Raw genomic sequence first — 12,453 nt, 5'->3', positions numbered from 1 at the left:
GAAATGTGATGAACTGACTCGCTGGAAAGGTGGCATCCCATGACTACATTGAAAGTCACTGAGCTCTTCTGTATGACCCATTCTACTGCCTGTCAATGGAGATTTCATGGCTGAATGCTTGATTGTATGCACCTGTTAGCAATGGGTGTGGCTGAAATAGCCAAAACCACTAATTAGTAGGGGTGTCCACTGTCCACAAACTTTTAGAAATGTAGTGTATGTTGGATATACTGATTTTTGGTTGGGACAGCAGTTGATGTTTGAAAATACTCAAGTTGAATTATTGGGTTAAGGTTAGCAGCAACTGTTTCTCAGCATGAAAGAATCTCAGCTGCTACCACAAATCAAATTCTCATGTAATCGCTTGACGTGCAACAAGACTTTCCTGGAAAGATTCAGGCCCGTACTTGAGTTTTCCCATCTCTATCGAACCTTGAAGACACACAGTACAGTGAAGTCAAAGATAACAAATAAAAATATATTAGCTGGGCTTGAGCCATGGAAACGCTGAATAGAATTCTCCAGTCTCTTTAATCATGATCAGGGCAATATTTACTTTTCTCTTTGGTAACAAAATGGGCACAGTGTGTGTAGGTATGTGTGTGTGAGTCTCAGTCTATACACGCAAACAATATGTACACACAGACATACAGTACTGAAAAAGAAAAGACACATGCGCACACACATTTTTATTGGCACTATTATAATAACATTAATATTCCTTTTGTGTCAGCAGAAGTATTTGGGGTTCTTAGTCTTGTTTATAGTCACTGTACCCGTTTTTTTTGTTTTCTTAGCTTTTGTAGCATTATGGTTGTCTAAGTATGCTATCAACAGTAGCTGTTATTTATTTTTAATGTTGCATCCATGTACTTTTGATTTAGATGCAATACATTCCAATACTTTAAGTGCAAACTGCACCCAGAAGTAATGTACAAAGCGAGCTCCAACTGTAAAACCAAGAATCAAACTGAACAATGGAGTTGGTAAGAAAATACAAAGTTACACCCCTGGGTTTAAGCATTTCTAACTGCAGAGTGAAAATAAGAATGTCAGAAATACACTGAATCATGATCAGGAGCTCACAATCAGTCTAAAAAAATAATAGGGGAATGCGTCACATCAACCTACTAGTCGAATCCAGAGAGGAACTCCACCAATCACAGAGGATGTTGGTAACGACCAGTTGAACAACACTGCTGGTAATTGGTGGATAGTTTCTGGCTGTACTTCCTGGATGCCAGTGGATATTATGAGGAAGTAATATCCGCCGATCCCCATTTCCTTTATCCACCTGGCTGTTAGTGCAGTGCTCTCTGTTTTCCGTCAGTGAGGTAAAATGGTAAATGGATTACATTTATATAGCGCATTTTCCAGCAACAACAGGGCAAAGCGCTTTACAAGGAATGCCTCATTAACCTATTCACACACACACACACACACACACAGCCCAGTGGCAATCAGGGCAGCCATGCACGGCGCAGACCAGCTCATTGGGGGCAGTGGGGGGTTTAGGCGTCTCGCTCAAGGGCACTTTGACACACTCAGAGGACTGGGGATCAAACTAACAACCTTATAGTTGCCAGACTGCTCTACTCCCTGAGCCAGTGTTGCCCCCGAGGTGAGGTCATACCCGCCTTATCCCTTATCCCTGCCCATCAGGACGATCCAGCTCCTTATGTCTGACCAGCAGGGCTCCAGCAGCTCCTGCCTTTGACTTGCCCCAGAGTCCGACCTGAAACCTGAGGCCTCTGTGCTGGCATTACTCTGCTGGCCGGTGGAAAGTAGACCACGCTGTCCCATTGACAGATTTCCTGTCCCCCTGGTTTGGGTTAAAAATAGGAGTCACCCCGGAATAGAGTATCCCCCAGTGATGCAAGTGAAAGTTAGCGCTGAGGAACAGCTGCGGTAAAGCCAGCAACCCCCCCCCCCCGCCCCGCACCCGCCCACCCCCCAGCCCTCCCCCCGTCATTCAGCACAGTCTCACGTCCCACTGCCACTTCAGAATGGACACTCCCTCAAAAACAACTTTTTTGGTTAAATACACATTGTAATATAATTGCACAATAAAGCGATTACTCAGTAGCACCAGTCTTTTTTTTGGTGAGATCCTGCTTCATTTCCTCTGCTTCAATGGAAGGTGAATCATGGTTTCAGTTGCCATGGGGATGGAGGGAGGTGTTTTGGGGGGTGGGGGGGGGCTTCAGATGCATCTGAAGGTCTTGTCCCTGGGACTAACTTACCACACAAAACCGTCTCCCAGACTAGCCGTGAAGCGCAGTGTTTTTTGCTGTGCGGGGACTGAAGTGTGTCGCTGACGCGCGTCTCTTCGCCGTCTCCGGGACGACAGACACGGAAGACGTGAATCGCAGCAGAAAAAGGCTGCTGCATATCCCAGAAACGCTTTCTTTCCAGAGTGGCTTTTCACCCCCACAAAATCCTTGACAGACCTATTAATCTATTTTCAGAGTGCCACTTCAATTAAAGTCACGTCTTCTGAAATGCTGTGAAAAGGAAATAAACTCTCAATTTTAGGGTTTGAAATAATTTCTAATTTACTTTCAACCTTAATTTTTATCAAGTCAGGTTATATGATTGATTAACAGAAAGTAAATGGAGATCCTGGTTGATGCAGTACAGTAACAAACATATAAAACCATATCCTGTGCTTTTAAAGAGCACCTAATGTGGTCCTATTAGAAAATCCAAACTGATTGGATGTACCATGCAAAAATAGAGCAGGCCTGCCTGGGCTTTTTGTATTGGAATGTCTAAGTAAACGGCAGTTCATTCCCAGAAAATTAAGTTTCAGATGGATGTGTATATAAAGGGTGTGTGTGGGGGGTTACTAATTCCAGTGTTTCAGAGAGCAGTCCTGTTGAGTCCTGTGCCATTTCTTAAGTCTCTTGTGTAATTTTCTGCCGGTGATAACTTGCCTGGTTCGTGTTCCTGATTCTGGTTAATGTTCTGAGCTGTGTGAGGGCACTCTGACCCGTGAGTCCAGTTCTCCTTCAGATTTATTTTCCAGGCCAGGCACAGCACATACTCCATGGGTCGACGCCAGGAGTTCTTTGAAGTAGAACATCCAATCAGAACGAAACATAATCTGCCTCCTTGCACCGTGTGCTGAAGAGCTGGAGAGGGTACGTGTGTTAGGGTAAAGCCACACATCCTCTAGCGAGAAGCATATTTTAATCACATCCATTAATTTTCAATGAGAGCCGATTCTGGTGTCAGCAAGGCATGCTGGGATAGCTGGCAACACAAGGCAAGCGGGTGGAAGTGGCCAGAAGGACGGGGGATCGTGGCGCAATAACTTTTAATCAGATTAAAGATCCCACGTCTAAATTGACCCCTGTTAAATTTTTTTAAATTTTTTATTTAAAATTTTTTTTTTTTTTTTAAACTGTGCCCTGTGAGAGGGGAGAGCGATGCCAGGTGATGTCATCGGAGGATGTGTGGCTCTACCCTTACCCAGGTGACGGGTCGAACCTGCACCCCGCCTGTAGCGGGACAGGGCTGGGCTGGTGTGAAAATAACTCCATGAACACAACTGTATGCTCTGTGACAGAAAAAAGTTGACTTTTAAAAAAACTGAGTCCAGCCATGAAGGGTTGCAGAAGCGGCTCACTGGCACCGTTATTTTAATTATCAAAACACCAGCTGTTTCCACGTCTAACAATTACAGGCCATAATCCAATTTGACCAGAAAATCCTCTCGCACCAGAGTACACGGCTTATTGTGGCCCTGTTTGGGATGGTCAGGCATGCTCGTCTCACTGCTGCATGCTGGGAGTTTTCCAGATATTCGGGTTGCTCAGATTGGGGGTGGGGGGGGGGTTGGCTGTTGTGTCGGCAGTGATTGTGGCCCAGGGAACTGGGATAGATTGAAAATGCTATTCACATCCTGTGAATACTGCGCAATTAAAATGTCTTTCAAAAAATAATAAAAAAACACCTCAGCACCTCAGTGGTTTGGCCCGAAGATGGCTGTGGCCCTAAACAGCTGCTCAGAGCGTTTATGCCTGCTGCCAGACGGTGAGTCGTTTCCCTGGCCAATCACAGCTGTGAAAGGAGACCAGGGAGAGAGCGAGAGGGCGTCCAGCGCGCTCTCAATAAGACATACAAATCATATGCATCCAGCAGATGGCTGCTTGCTATTCCATAAATATATTTGCATAGGGAAATGCATATCTTACCAGTGTTCCCCTCCTGTGGGTCAGCCGGTGCAAACCACCAGGAGGACATGTAAAAGTGCAGGGGCGGCTCGCTTGCCAGGTTTCCGATATTATTTTAGTTTTTGTGTACGTTTTGAATTGGCCCGGACAGTCTTTGTGTCATGTGACCAAAGATTCCGATGTCCGGCTTTGCGATGGCTGGCATATGGGCTTTCAGGGGTTTGTGTCTAAAGCAAGAAAATTCACTTCAGGTGAAGCTGCTTGTGACAGTGATGTCATGTTTCCAGAGGTCTTTATGTAGGCTGGATTACTAAACTTACGGTTTGTACCTTACAGACTTACAGCTGCATGGAGCAGTTCAGGGGAAGTGCATAGTAGTTCTATCGCTCAGTTGGAATAGCGAAACAGTGCAAGGGCTGTCTGTTCAATCCCAGCAGGCCACACTGATAAATGTATGCATTCACGTACGGTGCTTGGCTTTGGGTAAAAGCCTGTGCTGAGAGGCGTGTATACATGCTTACATACGAATGCCCCGATGAGGAGCCCCCACCCGCTCACTGAAGCTCCGCCCCTCACCACCGCACAGATTACCCGGGGGGGCTTCGGTGGGGGACTGGCTTCCTGGAGCGAGCGCTGACAGCAGAGCTGGCCCGCTCTTAAAAATGTATTTCTCCCGGTGATGGGTGTGACAGCCCGGACAGCTGGGACGGTCCCAAACGGGACGTCTGCCTGGTGGGGCGCGTTTCGGAGGGGTACAGGTGTCTGTCGCTCAGCCAGAGACGGGGTTTCAGGGGCGGCCCGCCTCTTTGTTTTTAACATGTTAATACTTCTGTTCCATCTGCAGACCGGACCTGCTCCTCCAGCACACACACAGCAGACTCCTCCACCATTCTGCCTTTCTTTTATAGATTTTTTTTTGTGAGTTATTTTCGGATTTGTAACCAAATACTTTTTTGCCCGTCCCTGTCTGAAGGACAGTGTGGTTCAGATGCGGGGGCTGGTGGGTTGGCGGGGGGGGGGGGGGGGGGGTGAAGAGGTTCAGATGGGACTGTGGCTTCTAAAGCAGCTGGACCTGCATACACCAGACGGGGCGGCACCTTTGGATACAGCCAGTGACATCACCGTGCCCCCTAGAGTGGCCTACCGGGGTCAGCCACAATTAGGGATCCCTTCCCCGGTGACCTGCCCCCCCCACATACCCTGACAGCTGGTACCGTGTGTTTGAAGAGACCGCCCCCCCCCCCCCCCCCAGTCTAAATCCATGAACCTCGTGACCTCACAGGCCAGACCGAGCAGCACTGCCTTCCCTAGGAATTCTGGGACGGATGCAGGTGGGCCTGAGAGGAGGTATAAAGCTAGGGACGACCTAGGAGGGAGGAACAGGGCAGGACAGGTCCTCATCTTTAAACCCATAGCTCTGCTTAGCCTCTTTTTAAATATATAGGTTCAGTTATTAATAGTTTTGCCAATTTTAAGTAGGTCTGGCATCATCCATCCGCAGTTGATGTCATTGTGCCTGTTCGGTAAGGGAATCAGGTCACTGTGCGTTTAATAGCTTTGATTGTAACAAAAGTTGAACGTTTAAAAAAGTAAAATGTAAGTCCTGTTGGTATTTAGTTACGCATCAGCTGACCTACGGAGTTGCACTTCCTTAGGAATTCAGTCAAGTGGAGTAGAAAAAGGCTAATTTTCATTTTTAAAAATCTGAATGAAGGACCCAGAGCAGGTTTGCAGCCAGCACAGCTGTGGATTTGGGTGAATACAGAGCTTGAGGAGTTTAGCTCCCGGGTTCACCTCCCTGGAGACACGGTGTTTCTGTAGTAACTCCACAGAGTGAGGTTACTGCAGGCCTCTTAAGAATGCGTTGGGCTGCTTCCCAGTGGTGACATCACTGGACACCATCTTTTGAGGCTCAAAGTGTTCCTCCCCCACCTCAGGCCGTGGCTGTCGACTGATCAGCTCTGCACCATTGGCTGGGTAATAATAGTTTGTTATGCAACAAAATCCGACCAATGTTGCTACAGTTCTGGTCCCGGACACCAAGGCTTGATGTCTTGAGATCTGTTGATATCTGACTGTTTACGGCTTGTGAGAATAGTCCCTTCAGTGTGATTGTGTCCAGCGAGCTTTAGCCTGGGTTGCCTTATAGATAGCTTTCAAGTAACATTGTGCGAACGTTTTGTCTTAGCTGGGTCTGCATTGTAAGAGACAGCCAGTGTAATTAAGATTTCCATAGTTCTTCCAAATCGTTCCTATGTCTGTAAAATGAAAGTGTTCCAGTTGTCCATTACTCAGCACTTGCAGCCAATCAGCAGGGACTTTACTGCACACTCAAGCAGAAAATAAGGTCACAAAAATACTGTAAACATTGAACCTTTAAATCAATCTGGATTTGTTTTAATTTCTTCTGGAACACCAGACTATATTGGATTGCATTTATGCATACCCTTGGTAAAAATTAAAGTGATTGTGTTTTATCACATTTTACAAAACTGACAATCAATAGACCCAGTTGCTAGGGGTTTAGATTTGTTGGTATTATAGCTGAATTTAGCAAGTGAACATGATTTAAATGTACCTTTAATTCTTACATTTTATTGTAGTTTCTGTAGCCATTCATGTTCTTCTTGGGCTACTTTGGCTAGCTAGAAGGTTTCTGAAGTTAAGTTTAATTTGTATGGGTCATTTTTGCATCTGTGACTGTTCGTAGGAGCTTGGGCCAGCTGTCTCAGACCGAATGGAGTGATATGATGCACATCACACTTTGCACATGTTCTGTACCTCTTCAGACACAGTCTCCTGGGTGACGTGGTTTTATGGTCCTTATTATTGTGTATGGGCTCTTATGTAGAGTACAGTGACAGCAAGCCAATCCTCTAAGCTCTGGTGGGGTTTGGATTGGTTCTAATGAGATTCAGCTGGAGATGAGTGCAGTCTGAGATTCTGAGAATGGACCTCGATGGGGAAGATGTAAAGAATGCTCGTGCTGCCAGTGTGCGTGATCAGAAGTGCTCCTCTCCTCCCTTCTCCTCTCCTCCCTTCCTGAAGCTGAAGTATTTCTGTACCTGGGCAGGTGTAACCCTTCAAGCCCAACGCAGATTCCCCGTGTGCTGACTCAGATCCGCCCGGTGAGCTGCCCACGCAGAGTGCGCTTCCTCAGGGTGTCTGAGCGATCTGCTCTGGATGAAGGGTTTCAGAGACAAGCTCTGGCCTGTATTCAGTCACCAGTCATCCTTAAATCTGACTTTCCCTCTCCTGGCTACTGAGACCAGCTCACATAAAAATCAAAACCTTTAGCACCGGGCATCTAAAGGTTTTTACGAAACATATATGCAGTTAAACCGTACTTTATACAGAAATCATGATGCCATTTGTGAAAAATGAAACATCCACAGCAGGTCTGTTCAGGCTGGTGAACCTCTTCTCCTTCTGTGGCATAAACAATGTTTACTAACTAATCGCATCAAATCAGAGAAGACAGCTGTGAGGTGGATGCAGTATTTTAAATGAAGAAACACTGCCTCTTACTGCCCCTCTGACCAACGTCTGACCTGGCAGTCTCCCTGGCATGCCTCGTGTTGCCACAGTACGTTCTGTTCCCTGATGGTAAGCCAAGAGTGCCTTGAGGTCTGTGGGCATCTGATCATCTGGGTTCTGGGCCTGGCCACCATAGGCTCTGTGATTGCTCCAGCTATTTCACGTCTGTCGGTCAGTGATGAGTGTAGATGGATTGAGTGGCCTGTTCTTGTCATTGTATATTCTTGTTTTCTTCTTCGCATTACCCAGGAGGTGATGGCTACAGGGTGTTCCCCTTTCTGATTGGTCTGGTCTGTCATGGAGGTAGCAAACCTAATCTGGCTGTTGATGTTGTCATCTGTCCCATGTGTTTCAGGAGGTGCATAAGGTCAACAACCCGGCCAATAACCCGGCAGATGGGGCGTCCAAGGCCAATGGGGAGAAAGAGGAGGTGGCCCCCATCAGCGAGGTGGGCTGGATGACCTCCGTCAAAGACTGGGCCGGGGTCATGATCTCCGCTCAGACCCTGACCGGCAGAGTGCTGGTGAGTACTTCCGGGTCGCCTTTAATGTCGAGCTGCACCTCATACGGCTCCCTGCTCTCATGCAAACAGGATCTGGCCCAGCGGTCTGAGAGGCAGCTGTCTGTAGGCTGCAGGAGGGTGGGGCTTGATGTCAAGGCTAAACTTTAGAGATTTCCTACTCCCAGATTCCAAAGGTGGAATTGTTTTTAACCAATTGCATGCCTTGATCAGTGGGGTTTGATGTCAATCCCCACCCGTAGACTTCCTGCCACGCCCTCTCTCACTTCTTGCAGTCTGATGTGTTTTAATAGTTGGCTGTTTTGAAAACAGGCACAAGAATGGCTGGTAATAAAACTGCTTTTGGGTTTATTATCTTCCTTGCGGTCTTCAGGCCTGTTTCTGATGGCATTAGGCTCATGCGAGCATGATTTCAGTCTTGAAGGACAACCCCTTGGATGCGCGCAGGACACACGCGCGGGACACATGCGTGGGACACATGCGCGGGACACACACACAGGACACATGCGTGGGACACACGCGTGGGACACACGCGCGGGACACACGCGTGGGACACACGCGCGGGACACACACACAGGACACATGCGCGGGACACACACACAGGACACATGCGTGGGACACACGCGCGGGACACACGCGCGGGACACACGCGCGGGACACATGCGTGGGACACATGCGTGGGACACACGCGCGGGACACACACACAGGACACATGCGCGGGACACACACACAGGACACATGCGTGGGACACACGCGCGGGACACATGCGCTATGTCTGCAGAGGGCCAGAGGCGGTCACCGTTACTTTATTTAGTGAATGCGAGCGGGACACCCTCCCCTCTGTCTAGCGTCCTGCTGGGACCACCGCGATCGCTGCGGCAGTTTGGGGATTTCACCGCCAGCCTCTACGAGTTTAAAATTTACATAAATGGTCAAAACATACAGTATGTTTCAGTAAATTTAATTCACAAATGACGTTAAATCGTAAGGAATGCATAAAGAAAATTTAGAGATAAAAAATCAGATTTCAGACATTTGCGTCTGAGATATTACAGATATTACACGTGTTGGAGGCATGAGAGTTTAATGGAATGAACTAAACTGTCAGAGCAGACAGTCTATCCACTTTAATGCACTTGCTTCAGATGCATGTAAAGGATACACTCAGTGTCCAGTGTAGCTGCGGTCAAAGTTGGCTCCTGTCTAAACAGAAAATGCATCTCTGTGATTTAATAACTTTGGTCGTGTGACATACGATGATAGCGATCATGTTCCTGCTAATGCTGTTACACAACCTGATGGAGCACGTCTCCCTTGTGCTGGGGTGCTGTGGGCCATCGACTGAAGCCAAAACAAGTCGATGGCCGCGAAGTCGCTGGCGTATCGGGTGGCCGTCAGGGGAAGAGATGGTCTGACGCTGTCGGAGAGGGACGGTGTCGGAGAGGGACGGTGTCGGAGAGGGACGGTGTCGGAGAGGGGCGGTGTCGGAGAGGGACGGTGTCGGAGAGGTCAGCGGGGGCCGAATCTCCCCGGCGGGAACCAGCTCGCTGAATGTTGTCGGGGGCAACTGCATTTGGCGGGAAAACGGCAAGGTCTCCATCGCTGGCTGCCTCTCAGGGAAACTGGATCCAGTGCTTTCCCTCAGTGTCCTAATGCTGTAGGACTGGATCGGATTATTACATTATGGCAGTCATTAGCATTGCAGGCTGCCTGTATCAAGTGAATCCGTCTATAGCGGGGAGCCAGTTCCATTCCTGCAGGACCGGTGGGTATGCAGGTTTTCACTTTTTTTTATTTTAGTAAAACGGGTATCAGTTGTTATTCATGAACTTATTAAATTTAGTAAAAATGGCTGTTCATATAAATGATTGGGCAAATTAAACGGCCAACGGCCTTCCATTTTCTAACCGCTTAGTCCAGGTCAGGGTTGCAGTGGTGGCGGTAATAGGGCAAGCAGAGCAGCCCAGACGCCCCTCTCCCCAGCGACTTCCACTAACTCCTCCCGGTGGAAACCCAGGGGATCTCAGGCCAGCCCGTGGATATAACCCCTCCAGCGTGTCCTAGGTCTGCCCCTGGGTCTCCTCCCCGGTGGCCGAGCCCGGAACACCTCCAGAGGGAGGCTTATCTGGTGCCCGAACCACCTCAACTCCTTTCAGTGCAAAGGAGCAGCGGCTCTACTTTGAGGTCCTCCTGGCTGGCTGAGCTCCTCTCCCTATGAAGCAGAGTACGCCCCGCTACCCTGCGGAGAAACCCCATTTTGGCGGGGTTTCTGAAAAGCCGAAGCTTTCAGAAAACCCAGAAAGGGCACTCCAGAGTGCTGGATCTGCAGTGCGGATCTCACCGCTAAGTGGTTGCGTTGCACATTATGCTGGCTGACTAAATCCATCTCCATCGAGTGCGATGCTTGGTGCCTTTTGATGTTTTATTCTCTTTTTGTTCTGGGCCTGAGTGGCAAAGCCGTGAGTGCCTGCAGAGAGCATGCAGGTACAGTCCGCCTTCCTGAGACTCGTAAGCTGTCCAAGGACAACTGCAGTCTTTCAGTCAGATGAGGAGACGAGGAACGCGGTGTTTTTGCGGTAATGGAAAACGCTGGCACTAAGTGCAGAGAGTCACTGGCAGTGGGAGGGGCTTATGAGGGCCCGGGCTGTGATGTCACAGTGTGGATTTTCAAACTCCGTATTGTGCTGCTTTTTGTCCACACAGTACCTGCTATTTGTAATCAGTGAGATCAAATAATGCTTTAATTTTACAGCAGAAACCAGCGTGCGGACGGAGTCTGCACCCCTGACGCGCAGTTACAGGGCTCAGCATTGGGAGCGGAGTTCTCCTTTAAGAGGCTGCGGGGAGGTTTAGGGCCCGTGGCGTGACTCATGGTGGAGCGTGATGTAATAGCGTGAGTGGGAGTGCTGCGCTGGGCCATCGCGCGGCCTGGAGCGTCCCCCCCCCCCCCCCCCCGAATGCGCCTCCCTGCCCAGGCTGTGACTCCAGCTGGAGCGCTTTATCACGGTCATAAATCAGAGCTTTACAACTGACCCCCGACCGCAGCCTCCACCTCTACCTCCACCTGCCCCTCCACCTTCACCTCTACCTCCACTTCCCCCTCCACCTCCACCTGCCCCTCCACCTTCACCTCTACCTCCCCCCCTCCACCTCTGCAGGCCTCCCCCCCCTCCCTCTGCGCTGGGCTTTTCTGAACATTAATAATCAGATTGCAGCGGCAGCTGAACATTAAAATGGCAGACAGGTAATGCAGCAGGTCTGCCTTTTTCTCTCAGTCCTGCCTGTGTGAGGAGTGTTTTCATATCATAAAAATCATATAACATTTAGATGATGTAAGATTTAGCCTCTATGATAAAGAGCGTTTAGTATTATCTTGTGTTTACTTTTCAACATTTACTAAATAATGAATAAGAAAGTGTTGAATAATGAATGAAGGGAAGCTCGTTTAGCTTGGTATCGTGCCTACCTGTGAACGGTGTGTGGCAAGGTGCACTGGAGTCCTGCAGTTGAGTTTTCTCTGCTGCTGGGAGTCTGTACATAGAGCTCAGTACGGACTCAGTACGGACTCAGTACAGACTCAGTATGGACTCGGTGCAGGCTCGGTGTGATGGCTTCCTGAAAATATCTGCGCCATCATTAAGCAGAGCCTGTGGTTTGCTGCTGTCGCTGTTTAGAGGGAAACCTGGGAGGCCCGTGGCGTTTTGCCATTCCTTTGGTGTTGCCTTCCTCTGCGCTGCAAATCTATTCTCTGGTTATAACAGGTCTGCACACCTCAGTGTCTGAGTCTGTGCTGCTCCTGCAGTCTTACAGGCTGATTGTGAGCCTCAGTGTCTGAGTCTGTGCTGCTCCTGCAGTCTTACAGGCTGATTGTGAGCCTCAGTGTCTGAGTCTGTGCTGCTCAGTCAGTCTTACAGGCTGATTGTGAGCCTCAGTGTCTGAGTCTGTGCTGCTCCTGCAGTCTTACAGGCTGATTGTGAGCCTCAGTGTCTGAGTCTGTGCTGCTCAGTCAGTCTTACAGGCTGATTGTGAGCCTCAGTGTCTGAGTCTGTGTTGCTCAGTTAGTTTTGAGGACTGACTGAACCCAGATTCTCTAGCTTCTCCAGATTCTCTATTCTCTGCACTACTGAAAAGGGTTCAGTTGTGTTTGTTTGTGCTTAGCCTGTGTACTGATGTGTGTGTGTGCGAGTGTGTAATAATGTGTGTGTAGGTGCGTGTGTG

At 48.8% G+C, this 12,453-nt stretch overlaps 1 protein-coding gene across 32 annotated transcripts in view; it reads left to right on the top strand.

Moving 5' to 3' along the window:
- The window catches only part of kcnma1a (potassium large conductance calcium-activated channel, subfamily M, alpha member 1a), a 168,189-nt gene that overhangs the window by 36,153 nt on the left and 119,583 nt on the right, over nucleotides 1-12,453 (top strand). For all 32 annotated transcript variants that reach the window (XM_035400107.1, XM_035400104.1, XM_035400103.1 and 29 more), the window contains exon 2: nucleotides 8,071-8,238. In XM_035400107.1, coding sequence (XP_035255998.1) covers nucleotides 8,071-8,238 — 168 coding nt within the window. The remainder of the gene's footprint in view (nucleotides 1-8,070; nucleotides 8,239-12,453) is intronic.

The sequence above is a fragment of the Anguilla anguilla genome, chromosome 18 (genome assembly GCF_013347855.1).
Source record: "Anguilla anguilla isolate fAngAng1 chromosome 18, fAngAng1.pri, whole genome shotgun sequence".
In the NCBI taxonomy this organism is placed as follows: Eukaryota; Metazoa; Chordata; class Actinopteri; order Anguilliformes; family Anguillidae; genus Anguilla; species Anguilla anguilla.
Note: the sequence above shows the minus strand (reverse complement) of the source record. Positions and strands in the feature narration are given on the sequence as shown.